Source organism: Molossus molossus, unplaced genomic scaffold (assembly GCF_014108415.1).
Source record: "Molossus molossus isolate mMolMol1 unplaced genomic scaffold, mMolMol1.p scaffold_m16_p_17, whole genome shotgun sequence".
In the NCBI taxonomy this organism is placed as follows: domain Eukaryota; kingdom Metazoa; phylum Chordata; class Mammalia; order Chiroptera; family Molossidae; genus Molossus; species Molossus molossus.
Genome location: NW_023425352.1, coordinates 69,504,141 through 69,531,993, shown reverse-complemented (window position 1 = coordinate 69,531,993; position 27,853 = coordinate 69,504,141). Strand labels below are relative to the sequence as shown.

Genomic DNA, 27,853 nt, shown 5'->3' with positions numbered 1-27,853 from the left:
AAAGGTTTATATATCTCCCTGGCCAGTGTGGCTCGGTTGGTTGGGGCATTTTCTGGTGCACTGAAGGGTCTTGGGTTCGATTGCCAGTCAGGACACATAACCAGGTTTCAGATTCGATACCTGGTCAGGCCAATCGGTGTCTCTCTCTCTCTCTCTCTCTCTCTCCCTTCTCTAAAAAATCAATAAAAAATAAAAGGTTTGTGTATCAATAGTGTGAATTTTTTCTCAACTTTATTAAATTATATTAAAAGAAAATCAGCTTCTGAGATTCAGATTGTATAGTTTTCTGACATTTAATTGGCAAAAGGACTGTTTTGGAAGAACTTTATTCAGGTTCCACCTCATCTTCCGCTTTTTGGTTTCTGTCAGGAAATGAGCCTTAGTGGAGATGGTTCCCATTGTTCTTCGACACTGCAACTTTTTGACCAGCACTGTGTGTGAATTCAGATCCTGCCTCCCAACTCCCTGTCTTCTCTGCAGGTGATGCTAATACTCACTGGGCACCTCGTCTTGGGGCAGCCCGTGATTATAAAGCAGCTCAGCAGAAACTTTAAAAATATTCAAATAGAATTAGAAAAACATCCCGATTCTATTTCCTAATGGTTATAAGGACTTAACAAATAGCTTTCACTCATTTTGAGAATAAGTAGTTATATATATATTTTTTTTAAATCCTCACACGAGGACATTTTTCCATTTTTTTGTTCAGATTAGAGTAGGAGGGGGAGAGAGAGAAACATCGATGTGAAAGGGACACATCGAGTGCTGCCACCCGCATGACCCAACCAGGGCCGGGGACAAACCGCAACCAAGGTACATGGAAACCGAACCCGGGTCTCTCGGGACCGTGGGCCGAGACTCTAACCACTGAGCAAAATCAGCCAGGGCAGTAGTTATACTTTTTAAAGCTTACATTAAGCATACTGATACTTTTATAATTATTTTAATAGAATGCTGTCTCCATGTTGAGAGGAAATAAAGTGGGATTTAATTGTGCAAGGGACATTTTTATGAACTACTAAACCGAAAGGATCTCACCTGAGATGTTTTGTGGTGTTTGTCCAAAGGACTTCATAAAATATCATCAGCTCAGTGCTTTCTGATTGCAGATAACCACAATTTACCAAATTTTGAGAGTTAACTATGTGCAAGCCTCTTTGTATTGTAGTTATTAGATTAGTTACCAAGGAGACATTTTTATGGAAGTTAAGCGTTAGATTCCTTATTTGGGGAGTTTACAGTGTTAATTTGAAGACAAAACAAATATGTAAAGAGTTAAAGACCAAACATTAAATTTTAATTGTCAAGGTTTAATAGAAGTTTAATTGTCAAGTCATGATGGATGAAAAATAAATAAGTGCTTAAATTTCAGGAGAGAACATTTCTTTGAGCCTTAATGAAATAGAAACGCTTTGGGGGAGGGTGGACCTAGACTAATTCTTAGATAATGGGGTAAAAATTGGATTGTTGAACAAAGTGGACCTTCCAGAGAGGACAATTAGCATTTAATAAAAGACACAGTCAGTGATGGGGAAGTTGTGTCATCCACTCTTGTTCTAGGTGGGAGCCAGGCATGTTGCGTGTGGCCTGTTGCTGGTGGCCTCCCGCACTTGGATAGAGCTGTTTGTGCCACTTGTAGCCTGTCTCGTGACAGTGGTGGGGTGTCCTTGCCTTAGTTTCACATGAAGGAGATGGCCAATAACTCCTGCCTACCTCTTGAGCCTGGGCAACTGCACAGAAAGGTGGCTCCACCAGCTAAATGAAGGGCATGGAAAGTTTGTTTCACATGGTTAACCACTAGAGGGGGCAGTGCAGAGCCATCCAAACTATACCTTGCCACCTAGGACAGTGCTGGTGCAGAGTAGCGCTCAAACGTATTTGTCCAGTGAATGAAAGTAAGAGTAAATATAAGGAGCCTGGCAGCTGGTTCAGTTGGTTGGAGCATCGTCCCATACACTCTAAGGGTTCAGGTTCTATTCCCAGTCAGGGCACATACCTAGGTTTCAGGTTCCATCCTTGGTCTGGTCATGTATGGGAGGCAACCAGTCAGTGTTTCCCTCTCTCTCTCGCCCCCTTACTCTCTCTCTTAAAAAAAAAATCAATCAAAACATATTCCAGGTGAGGATTAAAAAAGTAAATATAAGGAAAACAGGAATGGTAATGGAATTTTTTTACTCCATGATGGATGGATGGATGTTTTTGTAATATCTCACCTTTTCAACATTTTCATGTTCTACACATACCAACTCTTTATTGGTCTAAATGTCTCTGACTTTTCCCACTCCTTTTTTTCTTTTATTGTGGTAAAATGCACATCACATAAAACTTAGTATCTTAATCGTTTTTAAATTTTATTAAGTACATTTGTATGACTGTGAATTTCCCACTCTTTTCATACATGGTTTTGAGTTTCTTTTTCAACTTAGTCACCTCTCTTTGAATGCACTACTCTGTCGCCTGGAGCACATCACTGCACCTGGAGCACATCACTGCACCTGGAACACATCACTGCATGTCTCACTGCACCTTCTGAGAGGGACTGAGGCGGTCATGTTCTCTAGCTGTGGCTGTTGTCATCGTCCTGTTTGGAAATTAGGTCAACATTTGACTGACGTGGTCTAAGCAACTTATTCTTTGTTACTGGCCTGCCAACACCTCACATCTTCCAGTCTTTACTTTCCTTTTCGGTTTTTTGTCTGTTTGTTTTGGAGAAAAAGTGTAATATTTTTATTTCTTCCTGTTAAATATCACTGGTAAATTCGGTCCCTCTTCCTGGACAGCTTCCTCCGCACTGCCTTCCCCTTGACTCCATCCCGCCCCGCGCAGGGCGCTTCACGACGGCTGGCTCCGTGCATCAGCAGCCTTTAGGGCTCCTGTACAATAATGTCTGAGTGAAATTCACTAGCATGCCCCGTTCATTGTAGTTATTATTTACATGGAGATTATTATCAGAGACATTTTTTAAAAATGCCCTTTTGAAATCTTCACATAAAATATCTGGTTGCATTTCTCTGATTGACTACCGTTGTCCTTTGTTGTTGTTGTTGTTTTTCTTTATTGATTTTAGAGAGGGAGAGAGAGATAGAAACATGGATGAGAGAGAACATCGACTGGCCGCCTCCTGCACGCCCCGCACTGGGGATCGGGCCCACAACCTGGGCATGTGCCCTGACTGGGAATCGAACTGTCGACCTCTTGCTTCACCGGTCCACACTCAACCCCTGAGCCACACTGGCTGGGCTGTTGTTTTTGTTCACAAAACAAGATAAAGTTTCTCAATGAATTTTACCTGCTCGTGCTCCTGGTAATTGTTACTTCTCTCACAGTAGTCATATGCCACCCACTTAATCAGTCCTTGACTTTTATCTGGCTGTCTCATTTATGATTGATATAATTTCTTTTTTGAAAAATCAGACAGCTGTTTCAGTCTTATTTTGTAACAACTTTACCGAACTAGTTTATACAGTACATTACTCATCCATTTCATCTGATCAAGTCAGTGCCTTTTAGTTTATTCACTGATGTGTATGACTTTTTTCATCACCTCAAAAAGAAACCCGGTGGTGTGGTCGAGACAAGGCTTTTGTGAAAGTGAGACCGTATGACAGTGTTAAATGCCATCATAACATACAAGATTCTGTGGGGACAAAGCAGAGAGACTGTTCAGCTCTCTCAACAAGGGTTGTCACACTCCCCAGAGGTTCATCTTGAAAGTGAGTTTGATAGGTACATGACAAGCATATGAAACAGTATGTGTAAAGGCATTGAGAGTTTTTAAAAATTTAAATTTAGCATGGCCAAAGTATCGAGTGTGACAAAGGGTTGATAACAGAAGGTGGAGTGGATTGAGGGCCTGTCACTGCGAGCATTGTGTGTTCTGCAAGGGAGTTTGGGATTCACTTGTTGGCATTAGTGTTTGAGTAGGTGCGTAATATGGTCAGATCTGTCTTTCACCGTCCTATAGGCATAGAGTGATGGCGAGACTTAGGGAAGCCACTGTCAGGGAGCCTGCTGTCAGAAGTTGTCGCATGAACGGTGGTACTAGATTCCTTGACCTGTGTATAGCACAATGAATGAAGAGAAGTGGTTGAAGTTCAGACTTTCAGTACAATGGACAACATTCTTTAAAGTACTCATCACAGTGTAGATATTGAAAAACGAGTGAAAATCACTCTGAGCCTTCTGTTGTAAAAGGGAAAGCACTCTGGGAAGTAAGGAATTCAAGAACACATGGTAATGAGTTCAATTTTATATTATATGTGAGGCTTCCCTGTGAAATTGCAATATATATATGAGACTCATAAGCTAAGCAAGGATTTTTAATTTTATGTTTGGAAATTACCCACGTAGAGAAGTTTGGAGAAAAATACATGGATAATATCACCTAGGGAAAGGGTACCGATAGAGAAAAGAGGAGGATTAGAGAATAATAGTGGGAAAGAAGGCATTGTGGGTAGACCAGTGGAATAGACAGGGAATGAGTGAAACTGGGAAGGTGCGGTATTAGGAAAAACTGGGGGGAAGGGCTGAGATTATATAGAGGTTCTGTGTTGGATATAAACGGGCATAAGGGATTTGAGATCTGCCTTCAGATTGTGGAGAGGGTTATATAATGCAGGTTCTTGATAGCCGAGTGTCATAAGTGGAATGGACTGTGGAGCTCTTCTGTTCCAGTTTTTACAGACTTGTTTTTTCAAGCAGTTTTCGGTTCACAGCAGAATTGAGTGGAAGGTACAAAATTTTCCACACGGCTCCTGCCCCACACACACAGCTTCCCCCGCTGTCGGCACCCCCCATCAGAGTGGTACATTCGTACAGTCGCAGACCTACACTGACATGCCCATCACCAAAGCTCGCAGCTGACAGTCGGTTCACACTTGGTGGTGTGCATGCTGTGGGTTTGTGGGTGTGGACAAGTGTGCACTGACGTGTGCCCCCCACTCCCGAATCACAGACAGTGTTTCCACTGCCCTGAGGTCCTGTGCTCTGGTTCCCTCCCCACCCCACCCCTGGCCTCGCAGCTCTGATGCACAGAAGAAAAGAGATTACTTGAATTTAGAAAATAAGATTTGAAAATGTTTTAACTATTTGTGGATTTTTTTAACCCATATATTTGCAGTTCCCAAATGAAAGTATTATGAAGCTGTTTCTAATGTCTTCATTTCTCTGCTTTTGCTGCAGATAATTGGCCTTTTGAATGTTTTCACACCACAGAAATCCCTAGAAGAATTTCAGGATGTGTAAGTGCCATCATTCAAGTTCTATGTCAGGGCCTTATTCTCAGGTCGTTGCTGTGTGCTTCAGCTGTTGTCTTTTCTCCCCTCAGCTACATCGTCATGGAACTCATGGATGCAAACCTGTGCCAGGTGATCCAGATGGAGCTGGATCACGAAAGAATGTCCTACCTTCTCTACCAGATGCTGTGTGGCATCAAGCACCTCCACTCTGCTGGGATTATTCACCGGGTTAGTAGAAACAGCTATCAGCAGAATCTCTCTTTAATCATTGAGGTGAAATTCATTTTAACCATTTTAAAGTGTACAATTTGATGACATTTAGTACATTCACAAAATGTATAACCACCACCAATATCAAATTTTAAAATATTTTCATTACTCCAAAAGAAAATCTCATACCAATTAAGCAGTCACTCATTCCCCTCTCTCCCCAGGCGTCATAACAGTCTGCTTTCTGTGTGTATGGATTTACTACCCCTTCTGGATTTTATATACTTGGAATCATATGATTATGTGACCTTTGTGTCTGGCTTCTTTAACTTAGCATAATGGTTTCAGGTTCATCCATGTTGTAGCATGTATCGATAGTTCATTCTTTTCTATGACTAATGTTCTTTTTTATGTATTTACATTTTATGTACATTTTGTTCATGAACAAGCATTTGTTTGAGTTCCTGTTTTTAATTCTCAAGGGCATCTACCAGGGAGTGGAATTGCTGGGCAGTATGATAAGTCTATCTTTAACTTTCTGAGGGACCACTGACTGCTTTCCACAGTGGCTATACCATTCTACATTCCTCGTAACAATTTATGACTGGGATCTAATTTCTCTACATTTTTGCCAATGCCTACTGACTTTTTCATTCTAACCATCCAAGTGTATATGAAGTGGTATCTCGTCGTGGTTTTGATTTGCATTTCCCTAATGACTACTGATGTTGAGCGTTTTTTCATGTGCTTGTGGCCATTTGAATATCATTTGGGGAGAAATTTCTATTCACCTCTTGACCTATTTTCTAGTTAGGTTGTTTTCCTTTTTATTATTGAGTTGTAGGAGTTCTTGTATATTTCAGATATTGGATCCTTATCAGATATGTGATTTGTAAACATTTTCTCCCATTTTATATGTTGTCTTTTCACTTTCTTGATATGCTTTGCACAAAAGTTTCTAATTTTCACGAAATTCAGCTGATCTATTTTGTCCTTGGTTGCTTTTCTTTTGGTGTCATACATAAAAAGTCATTGTCAAATGCAAAGTCATTAAGATTTACACTTGTGTTTTCTTCTCAGAGTTTTATGGTTTCTGCTCTTATGTTTATATCTTTGACCCGTTTTGAGTTAATTTTTATGTATGGTGTGAGGTAGGAGTGAACTTCATTCTTTTGCTTGTGGAAATCCAGTTGTTCCAGCACTTGATTAAAGAGACAATTGCTTCGCAGTTGAATGGTCTTGGCCTCCTAGTTGAAAATCGACCATGTATTGTTTTATTAGCACTCTTAGTTCTATTCCATGGGTTTGTGTATCTGTCCTTGTACCAGTACCACATGATTTTGGTCACTGTAACTTTGTAGTAAGTTTTAAAATGGGAAAGCATGAGTCCTTTAACTTGTTCTTTTTTGTTTCTAGCATTACTTAGACTATTCAGGGCCCCTTGTGATTTTGTATGAATTTGAGTATCAGCTTTTCCATTACTGCAGAAAGGCTGTTGGGATTTTTGTAAGGATTTCATTGAATCTATAGATTGGGTATTTTTGCCATCTTAACTCTACTTAGTATTCCAACTCATGAATCCCGGGTGTCTTTCCATTTACCTAGATTATATTAGTCTGCTTGGGCTCCACAACAAAATACTATAGACTGAGTGGCTTAAACAACAGGAATTTATTTTCTCACAATTTTGGAGGCTAGAAGTCCGTGACCAGCAAATTCAATTTCTGTTGAGACCTCTGTTCCAGGGAGGAGGTGGGTTTGGGGACACATGTGCAAGCGCTGGTATCTTTCTCTCTTAAAAAGACATCACTGATCTTGGATTAGGGTGCCATCCTTATGACCTCACTTAACCTTAATTACCTCCATAAGGGCTCTGTATCCAAGTACAGCCGCTGGAGGGGTGAGGGCTTCCACATGTGAATTCGGGTTGGGGAGACACATGGTGCAGTCTACAACACAGATCTTAAATGTCTCTCAGCAACATTTTATGGTTTGCAATGTGCAAGTCTTTCACCTCCTTAGTCAGATATTTCCTAGATATTTTAGTCTTTTGGAAGCTATTATAAATGAAATTGTTTTCTTAATTTTCCTTTTAGTTTGTCCATTGCTAGGGTACAGAAGCACAGCTTACCTTTGTTGATGTTGATGTTATATCGTGCAACTTTGCTTAATTGGTTCTAATAGGGTTGGTGGAATTTTTTTTACAATTTTGTCTTTGTAAGATCATCTCATTTTTACCATTGTTTGACTTCTTTCCTTCCAATTTGTGTTTTTGTTGGACGTTTGTGTTTTGCCTAGTTGCTCTGGCTAAAACTTGCAGTAAAGTGTTGACTAGAAGTGGGAATCTTTGTCCTGTTCTTGATCCCAAGTATGATATGCGCTGTGGGTCGTCATGAACGCTCTTCCCTGTTTGAGGGGGTTCCCTTTTGCATTGGGCTCATCTCATTAGACAGGCAGAGGGCACAGACCCGCAGGGCTGCCCCCACGTCAGATGCCAGCCCCAGGCCCCCAGGCCTGCCCCCACGTCAGATGCCAGCCCCAGGCCCCCAGGCCTGCCCCCACGTCAGATGCCAGCCCCAGGCTCCCAGGGCTGCCCCCACGTCAGATGCCAGCCCCAGGCTCCCAGGGCTGCCCCCACGTCAGATGCCAGCCCCAGGCTCCCAGGACTGCCCCCACGTCAGATGCCAGCCCCAGGCTCCCAGGCCTGCCCCCACGTCAGATGCCAGCCCCAGGCTCCCAGGGCTGCCCCCACGTCAGATGCCAGCCCCAGGCTCCCAGGACTGCCCCCACGTCAGATGCCAGCCCCAGGCTCCCAGGGCTGCCCCCACGTCAGATGCCAGCCCCAGGCTCCCAGGACTGCCCCCACATCAGATGCCAGCCCCAGGCTCCCAGGACTGCCCCCACGTCAGATGCCAGCCCCAGGCCCCCAGGCCTGCCCCCACGTCAGATACCAGCCCCAGGCTCCCAGGACTGCCCCCACGTCAGATGCCAGCCCCAGGCTCCCAGGACTGCCCTCACTGGCTGCAGATCTGGGGTCCCCACAACTTCTCTGAGCTTTGGTAAAGCATCAGAATGGCTCACAGAGCCCTGACAGCATTGCGCTCATGATGACTGTGGTCTGTGGTCTTCCGGCAGACGGGTACAGATCAGAACCAACCAAAGGAGGTGCCGCATTGGGCAGAATCTGAGAGAGGTCCAAACGTGGAGCTTCCAGTCATTATCTCCTCAGACTTTAAAAATAGAGTATTTTTAAATATTTTTCTCACTGTTCAGTCCCGTGCTGCCTGCCTGGTGGCTGGCCTTTGGTTTCCAGCCCTTCCTGAGGTCTACACTGCTACCTCTACTCTCTCACACTGTACACCGTCCTGTGCCATACCCCCGGGACAAAGACACTGCACTGCAGGGCCTGGAGGCCACCTGCATGGAGGCAGAAGCCAGACCTCTTCACAGTAAAATTAATTTTTTACCACTTACCTTCTACTCCCAGTTTAATTGTTTTTCTTATGAAAAGATGTTAGATTTTGTTAAGTGCATTTCTGCATCAATTGAGGTGAACATGTTTATTTTTCCTTGATTCAGTTAATGTGGTATGTTAGATTGATTCATTTCTGTATACTGAGCAACCCTCACCTTCCTGGGATGAAATCCCTTGGTCATAATGTATAACCCTCTTCATATGCTTATTGGGATTATTTTGCTGAGAATTTTTACAGATGTATTCATAAGTGATGCTGCTGTGTAGTTTTGTCTTGTTTTGTTTTGTTTTTTCTTATGATATCTTTGTCCGAATTTGGTTGGTACCAAGGTAATGCTGGTCTCCGAATGAGTTAGGAACTGTTCTTCCGTCTTCTGTTTTTTTGGAAGGGTTTAAGAATGATTGGGCCGTCGGTCCCAGGGGGTTTCCAGGCACTCAAAAAAACAAAAAAGAAGGATTGGTGTTAATTCTCAATTAAACAATTGGTAGAATTTGTCACTAAAACCATCTGATCCTGAGCTTTTTTGTTTATTTTTTGAGGTTTTGATTATTGAGTCACTCTCTTTACTGTTATGAGTATGTTCAGATTTTGTGTTTCTTGAGTCAGTTTTGGAAATACTGTGTGTTTCTAGGAATTCTTTATTTAATCTAAGAGATCTAATTTGTTGGTATACACTTGTTCATAGTTTTCTCTTTTATAATTCTTCCGTTTCTGTAAAGTTGGTAGTGATGTCCCCACTTTCATTTATGATTTTAGTTAATTAAATCTTCTCTTTTTTTTTCTTAGTCTCGGTAAAGGTTTGTGAATTTTGTTGTACCTTTTAAAGAACCAATTTCTAAGCCCTGGCCAGATGCTTGGTTGGTTAGAGTGTCGTCCCAGTACATCAAGGTTATGGGTTTGATCTTACAAGAAGCAGCCAATGAATACATAAATAAGTGGAACAACAAAAATAATGTCTCTGTCCCTCTCTCTCAAATCAATAAATTAAAAAATTTTTTAGAGCCAACTTCTGGTTTTGCTAATTTTCTCTATTGTTTTTCTGGTCTCTATTTTGTTAATCTTTATTCTTTATTATTTTTGGTATCTTCTTGCTTTGGGATTAGTTTGCTCTTTTCTTCTAGTTTCCTAAGGTAGAATATTAGGTTATTGATCTGAGGTTTGTAAATCTCAATCTGAGTGGTAACAGCTATGCAAGCGCCCCTGAGCTCTACTCTGAGGCACGTCCTCCTACTGGGTGGAGCTTTCGTTCCCATTCCTCTGGCAGCCTAACTAACTGTCCTTGCCGAGTGTTCTCTGACCCATTGGTTGTTTAAGAGTCTATTGTTTAATTTCCATAAATGTGTGAATTTTCCACTTTTCCTTTTTCTTTGTTTCTGGCTTCATTCCACTGTGATCAGAGAAGATATTTTATATGATTTCAGTTTTTTGTTTTTTTATTTATTAAGGATTGTCCTGTGACCTCACATATGGTATATCCTGAAGAATGTTCCATGTGCACTAGAGAAAAATATGTATTCTGCCGTTTTGGAGAGAATGTTTTATATATGTCTGTTATGTCTAGTTGGTTTATAGTGTTGTTCACGTTCTCTGTTTTCTTATTGATCTTCTGTCTGGTTGTTTGGTCCATTAATAAAAATAAGGTATAGAACTCTTCACCTATTTTTGTGTAACTATTTCTACCTTCAATTATGTCCATTTTTTTCTGCATGTATTTTGGGGCTTTGTTAAGTATGTGCACATATATTTTGGTGGATTGATCCTTTATCAATGTGTATTGTCCTCCTTTGCCCCATGTAGCAATGTTTGACTTTCAGTCTGTTTTGTTTGGTATTAGAATAGCTATCCCATCTCTTTTTTGACTTCTATTTGAATGAAATGTAGTATTTTTCCATTCTTTCACTTTCAATTTCTTATTTATTTATTTATTTATTTTATCCTCACCCGAGGATATTTTTCCATTTTTTTTGTACAGATAGAGTGGGAGGGAGAGAGAGAGAGAAACATCGATGTGAAGGGACACATCGAGTGGCTGCCACCCGCACGACCAACCAGGGCCGGGGACAAACTGCAACCGAAGTACGTGCCCTTAGCGGGAACCGAACCCAGGTCTCTCCGGACCGCAGGCCGACGCTCTAACCACTAAGCCAAACTGGCCAGGGCTCACTTTCAATTTCTTTGTGCCTTTGAAGCTGAAGAGTTTTTTATGGATAGCTGCAGTAGGATCCTCTTTCTTTTATCCCTCTGCCCTTCTCTGGCCTTTAATTTGGAGAGTTTACTGCACCTGCATGTAAAGTAGTTATTGATAACGAAGAAGTTACTTTGGCCATTTTATTTCTTGTTTTCTATGTGTCATATCTTTCTGTTTCTCAATTTTTATATTATTGCCTTTGTGTGTGTTTAATTTTTTGTTGTGTGTCATTTGCTTTGTTTCTCTTTTCCTTTTCGGTATATTTCACTCCTTAAGGTTACCTTGGGGATTACAATGTAACCTCTTCAATTTATAACAAACAATTTTGAGTTATTACCACCTTAACTTCAATAGTATACAAAAACTCTGCTCCTGTGCAGTCTCTCCTTTCCCCTTTATATTGTTATTGTCGTCACGAATTACATATTTATATACCGTGTGCCCATTAAGATAGATTTATAATTACTGTTTACCGCTTTTGTCTTTTAAATCATACTGGGGGAAAATACAGCTGGCCTTTTTATGTACCTTTACCAGTATTCTTTATCTCTTCCTTTGACTGCAAGTAGCTGTCTAGTGTTCCTTTGTTTCTACCCAAAGGACTCCTGAGCCCTTCTTACAGCACAGGTGTCCAGCAGCCGACGCCCTTAGCTTTCATCTGTCTCAAAATGTCTTCATTTCTCCTTCACTTTTGATTTTGCTGGATTTAGAATTTTTGTTTGTCATTTTTTTTCTTTCCGCCCTTTAAATTATTATTTCCACCTTTTGGCCTCCATGATTTTCTTTTTAAGAAATTAGTTGTTAATACCATTAAGGATCTCTTGTGACAAGTTGCTTCTCTCTAGCTCTCAAAATTCTCTGTCTTTGTCTTTCAACATTTTGATTTTGGTGAGTCTCAGTGCAGATTGTTTGCTTTTATCCTGTTAGTAGTTTGTTGCACAATTTGAATGTGTAGATTTTTGTATTTCGTTTCAAAGTTTTTAGTCATTATTTTTTGAAATATTTTTCTGCCCCCTTGTCTCTCTCCTTTTGGGACGCCCATTATAGAATATTATGTAATGGTCTTCCACTTATTGTTGCCCTCGGCTGTAACGTTTTATTCCAGACACAGTGGGTTATTCATTTGCATTTCAGTGTTCTCAGTAAATGCCTTCTCTGTAGCCTGGGACCTGGGTCCCGCACTGAGCATGTGGGCTGCTTTGCCTGAAGACCCCAGCCAGCCAGGGAGTTGGCTAGGGCAAGGGCCGGTGCAGACATCACCAGTCTTTCCTGTTGTTCGTGAGTTGCCTCTTTCTTCATTACATTCATGTGTTATAAACCATTGACCATTTTTCAGATTTCTGAAAAAGATTATCTTTCCTCTGCGTTTTAGTGGTTTTAGTCCATTATTTTTGCTGACATCACAGCCTTTCAACATATTCGTGGAGCATTGTATTTGCTGATTTATATGGAGTACTGTAAGGTTATTTCTGCTCTAAAATTAAGCAGTAAATAAAATACATGCTATCCTTTACAATTACATAAAATTGAGTATTCACCAGAGTTGTTTTTTTTGTTTGTTTGTTTGTTTTTTATCCTCACCCGAGGACATTTTTCCATTTTTTATTCAGATAGAGTGGGGAGGGAGAGAGAGGGAGAGAAACATCGATGTGAAAGGGACACATCGAGTGGTTGCCACCCACACGACCCAACCAGGGCCAGGGACAAGCTGCAACCAAGGTACATGCCTTTAGCAGGAACCGAACCCGGGCCTCCCTGGTCCGCAGGCTGACGCTCTACCGCTGAGCCAAACTGGCCAGGGCCAGAGTTGTTTCTTATATATATTCAGAAACAATGAATATTTTTGTAGCCTATGTTTTTAACTGCTTTACTGAGATATAATTCACATCATACAATTTACCAACTTAAGTGTACAAGTCAGCATTTTTTATTATATTCAGGAGTTGTGCAACCATCACCATCATCTAATATTAAAATGTTTTGCCCTCCTTAAAGAAACTCTGTACTCATTAGCCTTATAGTCTCATTCTTCCCTGTCACCTTTACCCCAGCCCTAAGCAACCACTAGTCTACTTCCTGTCTCCATATATTTGCCTATTCTGGACATTTCAGACAGAGTTGACCCTTGAACACCATGGGGCTAGGGACACTTACACCCCACCAATGCAGTAGAAAATGTACACATAACTTTTTTTTTCTCACATCTTTAATTAAATATATTGAGGTGACATTGGTTAATAAAATTATATAGGTTTCAAGTATACAATTCTATGATACATCATATGTATACTTCATTGTGTGCTCACCATCTGCATAGAACTTTCGACCCCCCTAAACTTAACTACAAGTAGCCTACTATTGACCAGAAAGAAGCCTTACCGATAACATAGCTGGTTAATAAATACTTTGTATGTTATATGTATTTATTATATGCTGTATTCATAAAATAGAGTAAGCTAGAGAAAAGAAAATATTATCAAGAAAATCCTAAAAAAGAGAAAATACATTTACATTATTTATTGAAAAAACTTTGCTTATAAGTGGACCTGTGCATATCCAGCCAGTGTGGTTCAAGGTTCAACTGTAAATGGAATTATATAGTATGTGGTCATTTGTGGCTGGCTTCATTTCTTTTTACTGCCAAGTAATATTTTACTATATGGATATAACACACTGTGTTTATCAGTTCATCATTTGATGGACATTTGAGCTGTTACCATATTTTTGCCTGTTATAAGTGATGCTGACATGAACATTGTATATAAATTTTTATGTGGACATGTTTTTGTATTTTAGTTTTAATTCTAGCTTATTTTCTACATCTAATTTGAGAAGAATTTCTTGAAAGTGTATTTAATTTTGTGGAATTATATCTTCCTTCTGAGCTACCTTATATCAATTAACCTAACAAAGAAGTATATTTTTTGCTCAAATTAACTATTTTAAGACAGTTATGTAGCTGAGATATTCATGCTTGTTCTTAGTTATCATTCTGCTTGATTGCTTTGTATATTACATATGCAGCTGCTATAACATTATGTCTGATGCCTTCTTTAATCAACATAAGATAAATTGCTTTAAATGGGAGAGTATGTCTTCCTCAACCCTTACTCATATGTCATGTGAGATAGAGCAAATGAGTTAAACTTCTGGGCATTGTATGTTTGTTTCCTTTGTCCTGTGGATCAGAACAGTAATCTGCCACCATGGAAGTTAGTTTGATTTTAATAAAGTAAAGTCTTCCAAGTAGAAAATTTCCAGATTAATGGGGGTAGGAGGTGATTAGAACAGAAATTACAGACCAAATGATAGAAGATTTATTTATTTATTTATTTATTTATTTATTTATTTATTTATTTGATACATACCCCTAGCAGGAATTGAACCTGGGATTCTCAGGTCCGCAGGCCGACACTCCAACTGCTGAGCCAAACCGGCCACAGCGATAGAAGATTAAAAAAAAAGAGAGAGAGACTGCAAGAAGCATAAAAGGAAACATTAAATTATAGAAGATCAATATATAACATTAACCTCTTAATGAAGAAAGGTCAAATAGTGACACATACACACAGAACCGACAGATGCACGTTTCTGTAACAAAAACATTTGTAGCTGACTTCCCTAGGCTGAAAGCAGAGTGTTAGCAAAGATGTCCTAGAAGAATGCAAACGTGAAAACAAGGACAGCATAGACTGACAGCTGTCGGAGGGGAGCGGGGCTGGGGGGCTGGGGGAAAAAGGTGAAGGGATTGAGAAGAAGAAAAAACACAGGACAACAGTATGGTGATTGCCAGAGGGAAAGGGGGTGGAGGGAGCCGGAAGAGGGCACTGGGGGGATAAATGGTGGCGGAAAGAGACTTACCCTGGGTGGTGAGCGCACGCTGCAGTGTGCGGGTGACGTGTTGTGGAACTGTGCGCTTGCAACCTGCATGCTTTTATTGACCAATGTCACCTCAGTAGATTCAATTAAAACTTTAAAAAAAAATTAAAAGCCCTGTCTGGCCGGTGTGGCTCAGTGGTTGAGCCCAAGAGGTTGCTGATTTGATTCCTGGTCAGGGCACATGCCCAGGTTGTGGACCCGATCCCCAGTTGGGGGCATGCAGGAGGCAGCCAGTCCATGTTCTCTCATCATTGATGTTTCTCTCTCTCTCTCTCTCTCACTTCCCCTCTCTCTCTAATCAGTAAAGGGAAAAAAAAATTTTTTTTTTTTAAAAAGAGCCCCGTCTGGGTAGCTCAGTTGATTAGAGCATCGTTCCAGTATGCCAAGGTTGTGGGTTCTATCCCAGGTCGGACACATATAAGATCAACCAGTGAATGAATAAATAAGTCAAACAACACATCAGTCTCTCTCTCTCTCTCTCTCTCTCTCTTTCACTAAAATAAATTTAAAAAAGAAAATAACTAGTCAGGTGAAGTTGAGTATGGTGGAGAAAAAGAGTCACTTGATAAGGATAAAGGGCATAATACACTTATTTGGATAAGTAACTGTCAAGAAACGGTGCATGGAGTAGAGTTGCAATGTGCAAAGCTTACACTGTAAGATAGAATAACTGCACAGATACAGTCGTACACATCAGGGTGTTATGACGCACTGCCTTAGTGTAGACAGGCAAAGTATTAAACACAGAGTACAACTACAGAAAATTTACATAACAAATTTGAACTAATAAAAGTCATACTGGGGTCTCTGAGGAGAGTAAAGGCAGTAAAAGTGCACAGAGAAAGAAACTGAATTGGATGCAGTCACTCCAGAGGCCTCAGCTGGTAACTCACTGGACCTTCGCCCTGGGGAGCAGCATGACCTTGGGAAAGGAGGCGCTCTGGCTGAGGGCAGTTCTGGGCAGAGACTTGCTGAACATGGTCAGCAGCCAGCCTGCCTGCAGCTGGAAGATCCAGTGCCTCAGTCATGACCTGGGAATCGGAGCAGACATCACAGCGCCCTCTGTAGGCTACCGTGGGTGCTACTTGTTCCCACTTTATACAGGAAATTCTGGAAACAGTTCCTCCATTATTTTATTTGATGTCTGTTCCTTTCCTTGAGTAACTTACAAGAAGGAGTTTGATGGGATAAACAACTGTACCCACTTCTGCGGCTGGTCTTGAGGCCACAGTTGATTCATCTCTCTGCTCTACTACTTGTTCGAATTCCCTTTGTGCTAGGCTAATATCTCTGCTGGTGAAATAACCTGAACTTTTATGCTGTAGAGGTTCATTGAAAGTCTGGGTGGGGGATGGGGTTCCTCAGCATCTCAGAGACCCAAGCTCCACTGTCTGGGTAGTTGCTGGTCACTGTGTCGAGGAGAGAGCCAGTGGTGGGCACTAGCTCTTCTGTGCTTCGGCCTGGAAATGACACATCACTTCTGCTCTAGACCCATTGTCAGAACTGGTCATAGGGACCTACCTAGTTGTAGGGGAGCTGGGAAATGGGGGGGTAGGCTTCAGAGTGGTGGTGAGTGCTAGTCTCTGCCACAGTCTATCCTTCTGATTATCAAAAATTCCTTGGCCCCTTTATGTCATAGTTACCCCTCCTTAGGTGAGATAACCCAAAGTTCTAGCCTGTCAGGGCATTTAGCTCCAAGTGGTACATGTCATCTCTACGTCAGATCCAGACTTTGCTCCGTTGGTCCAGAAACATTGGAATGAAAGGACTAAATTATCTGGCTTTCCTCATCCCTTCCGTCTTCTCCCATTCTCTAGGTGTGTGGGTCAGGCAGGGCCAGGGTAACCACCGTAAACAATCCCATTTGGGAAATGGAAAAAGGCAGTCACTGCTTATTGGTCATTTGAAATTATCTTGGTCAGACACTGTGAATGTCTCTGGCCCTGAAGGTGAGGAATATTCCTTGATTAGGCCCTGAATCTGATTTCTGCAAGGAGCACCTTGTCCAGAGTGCTCTCTGTTCACTCCCTTGAATGTATCTGAAGTGGTATTGGAAAATGTGTTCTCTTTGGGGGCTGCTCAGCTTTCGCAGCTTTCTATCTGTAAAAGCATGGGGGTCAAATGTCATTTTAAGGCAGTCCTTCTCAACCTGGGTGCTGTTGACATTTTAGATGAATAAATTTTTTTGAGGTACTGTTTTAATAGCATTCCTGCCCTCTGCTCACTAGATGCAGTGGTGCTCCCCAGTGCGACAACCAGAAATGTGTCCAGACAGTGCCAAATGTCCTGTGAGGGTGCAATTCGAGAACCACTGTTTTAAGGCCAGAAGAGCCACGGAATTATGGAGGTGTTTGTGATAGTATATCTCTCAGAGACTTAGGAGGCTTTTATCTTTTTAATTACAGTTCTTTTCTAAGCACATTTGTTAGCTTGCTGGACTTAATGTATTACTTTAAGCTTTCAGCCTTCTGTTAGCAAGTTTGAAGCAGTTTCAAAAGAGTTTGCAAGTCTTTTTTGTCAAGGGCTTTGAGAATTATGTGAAAATGATGCTTCAGAAAGAAATCCAAGGCATCGGTGGCTTAAACCAGCATATGCTGCGAACTCGGTCTACAGGTTGGCTGTGTGGCACTGCTCCAGGTCCTGGGGTCAGGCTCGGTGTGCACCACGGTCGGGTTTCATCGTCTGGGCCACTTTTCACCCGGTGAGCCACAAGAGTTTGCAACACGTGCGGTCCCTGACTGTTCAGTCACCCCGCTGACCTCTTCTCCCACAGACTGTCAAATGAAAGAATGACAACAGCTAACACAATAGCTGTCCACTGTGAATGAATCAAAATTATACCTTTTTTTTACCATATTTTTTTTATATGCTGCAGAATTTTAGTAATTAGTTATGTGTGTCATGAGATGAAAAAGGTTGAAAATCGCTGGTTGGGCTGAAGGGGTGCCTTCCTCAGGCTCATTCTTTTCTCATGGTGAAAGATAGAAGAGCAAGAGCCAAGCTGAAGCTAGCAGGCCCGTCTGAAACCTGTCTTCAGACTTGCTGGACATCACCTGTCCTCACATCCCGCCGCCTGCAAGCAGCCAGCTGCCAGGCCCTTGTAGGTGGAAGGGTACGCTGGGCCGCGGGGAAGACAGATCTGTTGAACACTCTGCCCTTTTTTCTTTTTAAGTGTCTGGTAGCTTTTAGCTTTTCCAGAATGGCAAGGCCCTGAAATTCTACTCTGTTCCCTTTCATTTCTACTTTTAAAGTAGCCAGTTCTTTCTAATGCATCCAGTAGCCACCAACACATGCACTCAGGTTTTACTCTCCAGTCGCTTCTGGAGTGGTTCAGCACACTCATCCGTAAAGGCAAGTCCAGACAATAAATATTTTAGGCTTTGCAGATGATACAGTCTCTGTTACAGCAACACAGCTTTGCTAGTGTAACACAAATATAGCCATAGACAGTAGGCAACTGAATGATTGTGGCTGTATTCCAATAAAACTTTCTTCCAGGCAGGCCTTCATTGGCCAGCCCGTTCTCGAGCTTCCGGCTCCTCATGCATTGCTGTGTACACTCTATCACTTTTCAAACTCTCCTGGAATTCCTCTGGTGCCTGCTGCTCACCTGCTAAGCTGTGATCCTGGGTGTGAGAGCAGAACCACACTCCGGGTCGCAGTTCTACTGTTGTCACAATAGATCAGGGAGGGGAAGAGCAGTGCCCTGTGTTCACTGCACCGCAGTCCCACTTCTGAGCCACGTGCTGGTTTCCCGCCACAGTTCTCAGGTGTCTGGACCTCAGCCGGAGTCCCACAGTTTAACTCCGTTCTCACACTGTCTACCTGGAGACAGCATCAGCTCCCACAGTTGAATAGCTCAGCCCCAGAGACTGCCCCACTTCAGATGCCAATCACAAACCCAGGTTTTTACTTTGATTCTGACCTACTCGCTATAATTCAGAAGTTCCCATGACTCCCTACTCTGGTTCTATCAATTGGCTAGAACTGCTCACAGATCTCAGGAAAACATTGCACTTAGTAGACTACTAGTTTTTTACAAAAGGCATAAGTCAGGAAAAGCCAAATGGAGAGATGCATAAGGCAAAGTATGTGGGAAGGGGTTCGGAGCGTCCAGGTCCTTTCTGGGTGCCTCTCCCCAAATCTTCACATGTTCACCAGTCCACATCATGGAATCCTGTCCTTTGGTGTTTTCATGGAAGCTTCATGGCCTCCATAGGCATGTTGACTAAATCATCGGCCATTGGTGATTGAACTTAATCTCTAGCTGTGGTGTGAGGATGGGCTGAAAGGTCCAGCCTCAGATCACATCGGTTCCATCGGCAACCAGCCCCACTCTTCTGGGCTTTCCAAGTCACTTCACTAACATAAACTCAGGGCCAGTGAAGGGCTATTTACAAATAACAAAAACATTGTTTTTGCCTTTATTACTATTATCACTTAAGAAATTCTTGGCACTGGCCGGTGTGGCTTAGTTGGTTGTGTGTCCTCCAAGTACACTGAACTATTCATTTTGATTTCTGGTCAGGGCACATGTCCAGTCTGTAGGAGAGAACCAATTGATGTTTCTCTCTCACATGATGTTTCTCTATCTAAAAATAATAAAAAAATATAATTTAAAAAAAAAATTTTTAAATTTTTTCTTATTCTTACTCGAGGACATTTTTGCATTTATCTTCAGATAGAGCGGGAGGGAAAGAGGGAGGAAGAGAGAGATAGAGAAACATCGATGTGAGAGAGACACATTGACTGGTTGCCACCCATACAACCCCAACTAGGGCCGGGTAGAAACCGCAACCAAGGTACGTGCCCTTAGCGGGAACTGAACCCAGGACTCCCTGGTCCATGGGCCGATGCTCTAACTGCTGAGTCAAACTGGCCAGGGCAATAAAATATATTTTTAAAAAAGAAATCCTAAAATTTTTAGGAGCTCAGTCTCGGTAATTGAGACAAAGTCCAAATATATATTCATTGTAAATCACAATATCACAACCAGGCTGTGCTAGAAAACAAACCCTGGATTCTCAGTAACTTAACAACTAAGCTTTATCTCCCACCTTGCATGCCCAGTGCAGGTCATGGTAGGTGAGGACTCTGCTTGACAAGATGCTCAGCAACCCAGAATGACGGAGGCCCGCTGCCTGGCATGGTGCCAATCCCCAAAGCAGGGAAGGGACAGCAGGATGCCCTTCTGTTTGCTCCCACCACATCCCATTTCCCCGGAACTGACCAGTTAGGCTGGCCTGGCCCCTGCCTCCTTGAGGGGAGGCCAGAAAGTCTGTGGGAGAGAAGGCGGAATACTAGATTAGTTCCACTGCCTCTGCACAAACCCATGTGGATTCAGTTCTTCCCCGTGGCTCTGACATCTGGAGAAAGGCACATACTGATGCACAGGATAGATTCCGGGGGATATTCTTTGAGGCATTTTTGGACAGTTTTTTCTTTAAACAGATCTATTTTTTAAAGTGTATTTTGTATTTAATTTCCAAAATAAAGTGTTTAAGGCTAGAATCTTATTTCTACATGAGAATGCAGCAGTATAAAGTGTCATTAATTTTTAACCAAGACAGTAGACATTGATATGGTATCAAAGCTTGTAATCTTTATTCTTGAACATGCAGTGTTGCTTCACTGTTACTGTATTTTGGAAATAGTGACAACATTATATTTAGAGAATAGCAATAATGAAAATTGTTATCTTCTGTTTCACTAATCCTGTTGATTTCTAATTTTAATTTGATAAAAGCCTTAAGTTATCTATCTTCTAAAACCATCCATGATTGCCTATGAAAATATGCTAAAGACAGCATACAGTCCTTTTTGGATAGAGACATTTAAAAAGTAGTCATTACCTTTCCGGCCACTGGTACCAGTCAGTAATTGACGTGTTTGTATTGTGGGTATGTGCTTGCTTTCTTTGGTCCCTTGGTTCATAACAGGTTTCATGGGAGCTACCAGGCAAATGGGCTGTACTTGAAGCCATGAGTGTTTGTGCTGCTGCCTTCCTTTCAGTGATCACAGGACAGAGTTCCTTAAGGTGGGGTTAGTGGAAAATTCTCCACAAAGACATCATGTAGCAGCTGCAAGTCATTTTATAGATTAGTAGCACCAAGATAATGTCCTCCTCTGTGAGCAGACAAAATTTTAGGAACCAATCTGTGTGATTGCGTGGGAAATCAGTGGTGGAAAGACTGCTGAGGACTAGCTCAGTCCTGTGGACTTGACACCTGCCGATTGCTGCTTGACTGACACAGAAGGCCCGTCGTTGATTTGTAATAGCTCGATAAATTCCACTGTGTCTTTAAAAATTAGTTTTTTAAACGTTGGTTATTTGCTATACAAGTGAATATAAATGTTAACTGAAGTTCTCTTTTCCTTTTATATCAGTTATGTGAGCTTTTAGATGCCTTTCTAAATCGCTTTTATTCCACTTGATCGAAAATTACTAGCTAATCGTAATTTCTACCAAGTAAAGCATTACTAAATTCTCTAGTAACTGTATGTATTCATGAGTTAAAATGCCGTCAAGCTAATTCCTCTAATTTGCCTATTAACGATGAATCTGTGCAGTGATACCAATTATGGTGAGAGATATAAACAATTAGCATGAATTGTTTTACCAGTGATCTGATAACTTGTGAACTGCAAAATATTTGTATATGTTATAGCAGTCATTTTTTATTTTTATTTTTTGAAGGACTTAAAGCCCAGTAACATAGTAGTAAAATCAGACTGCACTTTGAAGATTCTTGACTTTGGACTGGCCAGGACTGCAGGAACTAGTTTTATGATGACACCTTACGTAGTGACTCGCTACTACAGAGCACCTGAAGTCATCCTAGGGATGGGCTACAAAGAAAACGGTCAGCAAACATTTACTTGAAATACTGTTCTGTTTTATCAGATTTCTTATGTAAATACTTAAGCTGAAGTGCATAAATATATGTCACTGTTTGAAATATTTTATCAAGAGTTTGCAAGTAACTATACATTTTTGTCATAAATGTTGGAAAAACTTAGGGCCTCTGTTTATTTAAATACAAATCCATAACCATCAACACTTCCATTGGATAAAGAATTTGTTGCCATAGCCCCTGAAATTTGCTTTCCTATAACTTGAAAATGAGTATTTCTAACATGGCCTCAAGGAAGTATATATAGTAGACAAAGTGTATCTTCTGTGGGAATCCTAGTTTGTTGTTAGTGATGTTCGCACCTATTCCCAACTCCCTGAAACTAGAATTACAAGCAGAGGCACTTCTTGTAAACTCTTAAGAGCTAGGATAAGGCCATCTGCAAAACCCATGGAGAACTAGGGTGACCTTTGGTAGGAAACAGTGTTTCATCCAAAGCCCTGTGTCCAGCTGTCAAGAAATGGCAGTATTCAGCATTACAATCGAGGTAGAATAAAATTATCAGGCATGTAGTTCATGAATTAAAAGAAATTTACATAGCCCTGGTTGGTTTGGCTCAGCGGTTGGAGCATCGGCCTGCGGACCAGAGAGTCCTGGGTTCGACCCCCGCTAGGGGCACGTACCATAAATAAATACAAACAAACAAACAAGAACCATTCCCATGTGGCCAGCCTTTAAAAAAAAAAGAAACTTACATATTTGTATATGTTTAAGAAGAAATTTTATTGATTCTCAGTAGGTGAATGAATAAGTCTGCACAGGACTTTATTGTCTTAAACTGTAACTTTTAAAATATGGTAGCTTCACCCATGATACTCCCGGGAATAGGGCCCAGGTGTTTTCCCAGCAAGGATTCTGGAGCGGGCCCTTCACTTTGAATTAAGAAACTATATTATGTTAATCTTCTTGATTCATTTTTATAAAAGATAACATTGAACTGAGGATTTTAGCTTAATATTTTTTTCTTTTCTGAGCTTACTAAAACCAAATACTTTAAATATTTACTATTATTATTATGTTCTTAAATAAACAGCCTGTTTTGTTTTCTTATTGTCTGCCTAAAATTGTCTTATATCCTGTAGAATCTAGTGAGTTAGACTTAGTATTAGACTCATTGAGGTTTTGTTATTGTTGTTTTTTGGGTTTTGGGTTTGGTTTTTTTTTTTTGGTTATTTTTCTTTTGAGAACTGATGCAAGTGACCAACATGAAGATTGCTTTTGCATTTGCTGTAAAACCATTGGTTGTCTCAGATACTGTGTAATGTGTCATTCAGTGTCCTATAAATGTGATTTGGGGAGGTAGCTCCCTGCCAGAAATTAGCACCAAAATATATATATATATTGACGTGTTTTCCTGTCTTAGATAAGAATTATGTAGATCGCCTCATGGCCTTTTTTTTTTTTTTTTTGGCTCAGGAAACCGAATCAAATGTAATGCTAGTTACAGTAACTGCATTCGCCTTCCAAGTTAAACAAGAATTTCTCCTTTTTGTGACACTCCCCTTCCCGCCCATCCTCACCTGTTTTAACAACTTTGTCTTTCCTTTGCCTTTTATTGCAAGCTATCTCAAAGCTTTTTGGAAAGTATGATACAATGGAATATGTTTAAACTGCCCACTAGGCTAAGCAGTAGACCCTTTACCGCTAGTTTCTCAGGTGAACCAGCAGGTCGTCGTTGGTCCAGACAAGGACTGCTCCCAGCCTGCTGCTTTCGGAACCTGTTTGGAATATGCTGCATTTCTCGTCACGTTTCCTGCATACCTTCTGTCCCGAGTATTTAAGTGAAGTTTGCCATTCTCTCTAAAATCTGTAGGGAAAATTCATTGTAATCGATTTTTACCAAAAATGAAAACCCTGGAAAAAATGTTTCTCTGAATTGATTTATGAATATTAACTTTAAAATTTTATCTTTGAAAGTTCAATCATACCATAAATATAAAAACATTTGCCTTTGTTTTAATTAAATTGTAGAGAAACTTTTATTCCAAAGGACTTCCAGAATTTATTTTCAGTTCAGCCCTAAGCTTCTGTGATGAACTGGCAATCTTATGAGAATGTACCAGAAAGTACCTTAGATTTCCTGAGTCCTCCAACATGGGTGAAGGTATATCTCTCTCCAACATAAATTTCTGCATTTTTCTTTTTTTACTCTTAAAGAATTTGGACCTTCAGCCCAGCAAGTGTGGCCCATGGATTGAGCGTCGTCCCAGGTCCCGGTTCAATACCCAGTCTGGGCACACACCTGGCTCAGTCCCCAGGGGCTGCAGGAGGCAGCTGATAGATGTAGCTCTCTCACATCGATGTTTCTCTCTCTCTCTCTAAAAATTAATAAAAACATTAAAAAAAAAAAAAAAAACAATTTAGACCTGTTTCAGGCTTCAAAAACAAATGCACATTTCTGAGACTTTCCTTGTGAATTGCTCAGTCATCCCCTCTCCTCCTGTTAAACTGCAAACACCTGTTCTTGTTTTATCAGATTTCTAAATCCAAAGATAAAAATGTCAGGGTGGATTGTCAGTTCTAATGAAACTGGTGGAGATCTTCAAATTGCCCATTTCTGTGTCTAGCAGATTTTTTCAGCATTGATTAGAGTTCCCATTGAAGTGGGAATTTTCATACTGTGTTCAGCCAAAACTAACATCTTAAATCAAAAGCAAGTTAGTTTTATGGATCTAAACACTTTAGGTGGAAATCATGGTTTATACCTTTTCTTACCTACTTTTCTTACCTGATCATTTGTTCATTGTCTGTCGCATGTCAGGTAGCATGGCATTGCCAAGGACACAAATGCCTTGCAATTCAGAATAAATGTAGCATTACTCAACAAAATGATGAAATTCAGACTGAAAATTTCTAAAGGGCTTTAGGTTAATTTTAACTGTAATTATTCATAGAAGTACATGTTTTCTGTCAAATATTTAACATAGTAGATTATTTCTGCTCATGCTTTTTTTTTTATTTCACTTAAAGAGAGAGCATAATGCACAGTTGAACCTCAAAATAGAGTCAAGGTTTTATTTTAAAAATATTTCTACCTCACATATATTTTCAACCTTATTTACAAAGTTTGTGTGTGGTTCTATTTTATATTTTGTAAACAAATTTTCAATAACAAAATGTATAGGATTTTAAATCGTGATTTCTGTGCATAGCTCTCACTTTAAAATTAGATGTAGAGTTAAAAGGCCACACTTCACGTTTGCTTTTGTGAATCAAAGCTTTTTGAAAAATATTTGTGTTTTAAATTATTCCATTAGCTAAAATTAAAATCACTTTTTCTTTTTGTGATGTTTTGTAGTTTTTATATAATGCAGTCATATTATGCTTCTTTGATTTTAATGACCTTTTGCTTTGCTTTTCCTTCTTTTGTGCTGCAAACATATAGTGGATTTATGGTCTGTGGGGTGCATTATGGGAGAAATGGTTTGCCACAAAATCCTCTTTCCAGGAAGGGACTGTATCCTTGTGCTGCTGCAGCAGTGAAATTACTTAGCTGATGGACGTCTTCATGTTCTCAGTGAAGATGAGTGTGGTCATTCGTACATGGGGTCTAACAGACAGAGTCTGTGGTGGTGCAGTTCACACCCGTGGAGCCGAGACGCTGGGATGCTTGGGGGCTGCGTCTGGCAGCAGGACATACAGTCTCTGCTGGTAGTCAGAGCACATTCACTGTCACTCACTTTGTTTTACCCTGCTTTCTATGATTTCACAGTGTACATGGTGTGTGTGATTTTCTTTTAATGTTTATATATTTTTTTTATTTCAACCAAAATCTTTATGTTAATGTCATTGCATTTTGTTTTCAGTTGACATTTGGTCAGTTGGGTGCATCATGGGAGAAATGATCAAAGGTGGTGTTTTGTTCCCAGGTACAGATCGTATCCTTATCTTTGGCCTAAAGCGTAGTCTTTAAAGGTCAAAATGCATGACAGCACTTCAGCTAGGTCAAGCACAGCGTATTTCGTCTCCCTGATAATATCGTTAAATCACTCTGCTCTTGCAAATACCACCTGCTAGTGCCGTAGACTCTCCTCTCCCTCACTTACTGACTGTGTCATGTGATTTCTGAGAACTGCTCAAGTTAATTGTCCATGACTGCTTGCTGGCTTCGAGATGATTTATTTCGCCTAAATTAAAAATCATGGCTTGCATTAAAACTTTCTAATAATTATACACTTGATTAAGTCTAGAAGTACTTAGGACTTTAATATGAATTTTGGAATTGTCTTGCCTCTGGTCATCCTGTTGTTTTACCCACTGCCCCGACCTCCTTTTTCGTTAATGTTTTTTGCGTTTTGTGTCTTTGGGTTACTGTCTCATTTCTCAACATAACATACTGCTCTTTTTATCTGAAAATTATATCAGTAATAGTTTTATTATGGTGTAAGTAGATTTGGATTCATGCTTTTTGTTTACCTGACTACTTTTAATATTTATGTCACCAGTGAGTGATCTGTTATATGTTTATCAGCCAGCAACACTGAGACTGATTTTAGGAGGAGGTGTGGGAAAAGCCAGGCGCACTAGGTTACAGGAAGAGCTTTAGTTCTTCGTCTGCAGGGAGGGCTGGGAGTAGGAAGACTGAGGAGGAAGGAGACTAGGGGATTGTAACCTCACACCTGACGAAACACTGATTCATCTCCACAGGCTTCAGAGCTTTAAGACGCTTGTATTAACTTAGCTGAACAACGCAAGACAAACAAAGTGCCACGCCCATCCGCCCCCACGTGCACCATTGTTTTCTGTAGTGTGGAATGTTTTACAAAGGACAGATTAGAAGAAATGGTTTTTAGCCTCTAGGATATGCATTCACATTTTTCTGATAAGCTAGAAGAAAAGGCAAATTTTGTATTCTACAATTGTGTATAGTTTGCAGGTAGTAATTACATTATTTTTTTGAGTCACTTGTCATTTGTATTTGGAATTGGTTAGTTTGAGCTTTCATTTTTATGATAAAATCAGTATTAGACACATACACACAAATATACACACTCTCTTTAAATCAGGTTAACAGCGCTTATTTACTGATCCTTTCTGTCTGCCTCTTGCAAGGTGGCTGTAAGATACACATTCTTTCTTAGGGTTTTGTAATTGTTATTTTCTTGTTATTTTAATATGGCTATGACTAATGTGTGAACATTAGATACGGAGTATTTTTCTTAGCTACTTGATATTAGATATTGATCAGTGGAATAAAGTTATTGAACAGCTTGGAACACCCTGTCCTGAATTCATGAAGAAACTACAGCCAACAGTAAGGACTTACGTTGAAAACAGACCTAAATATGCTGGATATAGCTTTGAGAAGCTCTTCCCCGATGTACTTTTCCCTGCCGACTCGGAACACAACAAACTTAAAGGTACTTTTTATGAATATATATATTTAATCCTAATTGTAAGTGTGTGTGTGTGTTCATGTTATTATAGAACATAGCCCAAGGTTATTTCTGGGTGATGGAACAAAGTATAAGGTTTTAGTTATTTCTTTTTCTTTTTCATTATATGTATAACCTTATTTTATAGAAAAGTCTTTTTTTAAAAAACACATACTTTTTAATAAATGATCATTTCAAGTTTCTGAAATGTATTGCTAATTTAAAAACCTTTACAAGATACATGTACATTAACATCATTATTTTTGCAGCCAGTCAGGCGAGGGATTTGTTATCCAAAATGCTGGTGATTGACGCATCTAAAAGGATCTCTGTGGACGAAGCTCTGCAGCACCCGTACATCAATGTCTGGTATGACCCTTCCGAGGCAGAGGCTGTAAGTTCTTCCGGTGTTTGAAGAAGATGTTGCCCCTTAGAATTAGAAGTTAGGTTTGGAGCAGACTATTTCATTTTAAGTAAAAATATTGATAAATGATGATGTTTTTCTGTTTTTGCATTAAAAGTACCTTAAGTTAAAGAGCATGTCACAGCACCTCCTACATAAAATAAGTCACCT

The 27,853-nt window shown here is 40.4% G+C and overlaps 1 protein-coding gene across 8 annotated transcripts in view; it reads left to right on the top strand.

The window, feature by feature from the left end:
* Window positions 1-27,853, top strand: part of MAPK8 (mitogen-activated protein kinase 8) — a 49,590-nt gene that overhangs the window by 5,700 nt on the left and 16,037 nt on the right. For 4 of the 8 annotated variants that reach the window (XM_036265581.1, XM_036265579.1, XM_036265582.1 and 1 more), the window contains exons 4-9: window positions 5,182-5,240; window positions 5,327-5,465; window positions 21,688-21,853; window positions 25,711-25,782; window positions 27,082-27,264; window positions 27,549-27,673. In XM_036265581.1, the coding sequence (XP_036121474.1) occupies window positions 5,182-5,240; window positions 5,327-5,465; window positions 21,688-21,853; window positions 25,711-25,782; window positions 27,082-27,264; window positions 27,549-27,673 (744 nt within the window). Of the gene's footprint in view, window positions 1-5,181; window positions 5,241-5,326; window positions 5,466-21,687; window positions 21,854-25,289; window positions 25,362-25,710; window positions 25,783-27,081; window positions 27,265-27,548; window positions 27,674-27,853 lie in introns of all 8 variants that reach the window. The other 4 variants (XM_036265583.1, XM_036265580.1, XR_004960032.1 and 1 more) reach the window with 3 other exon arrangements.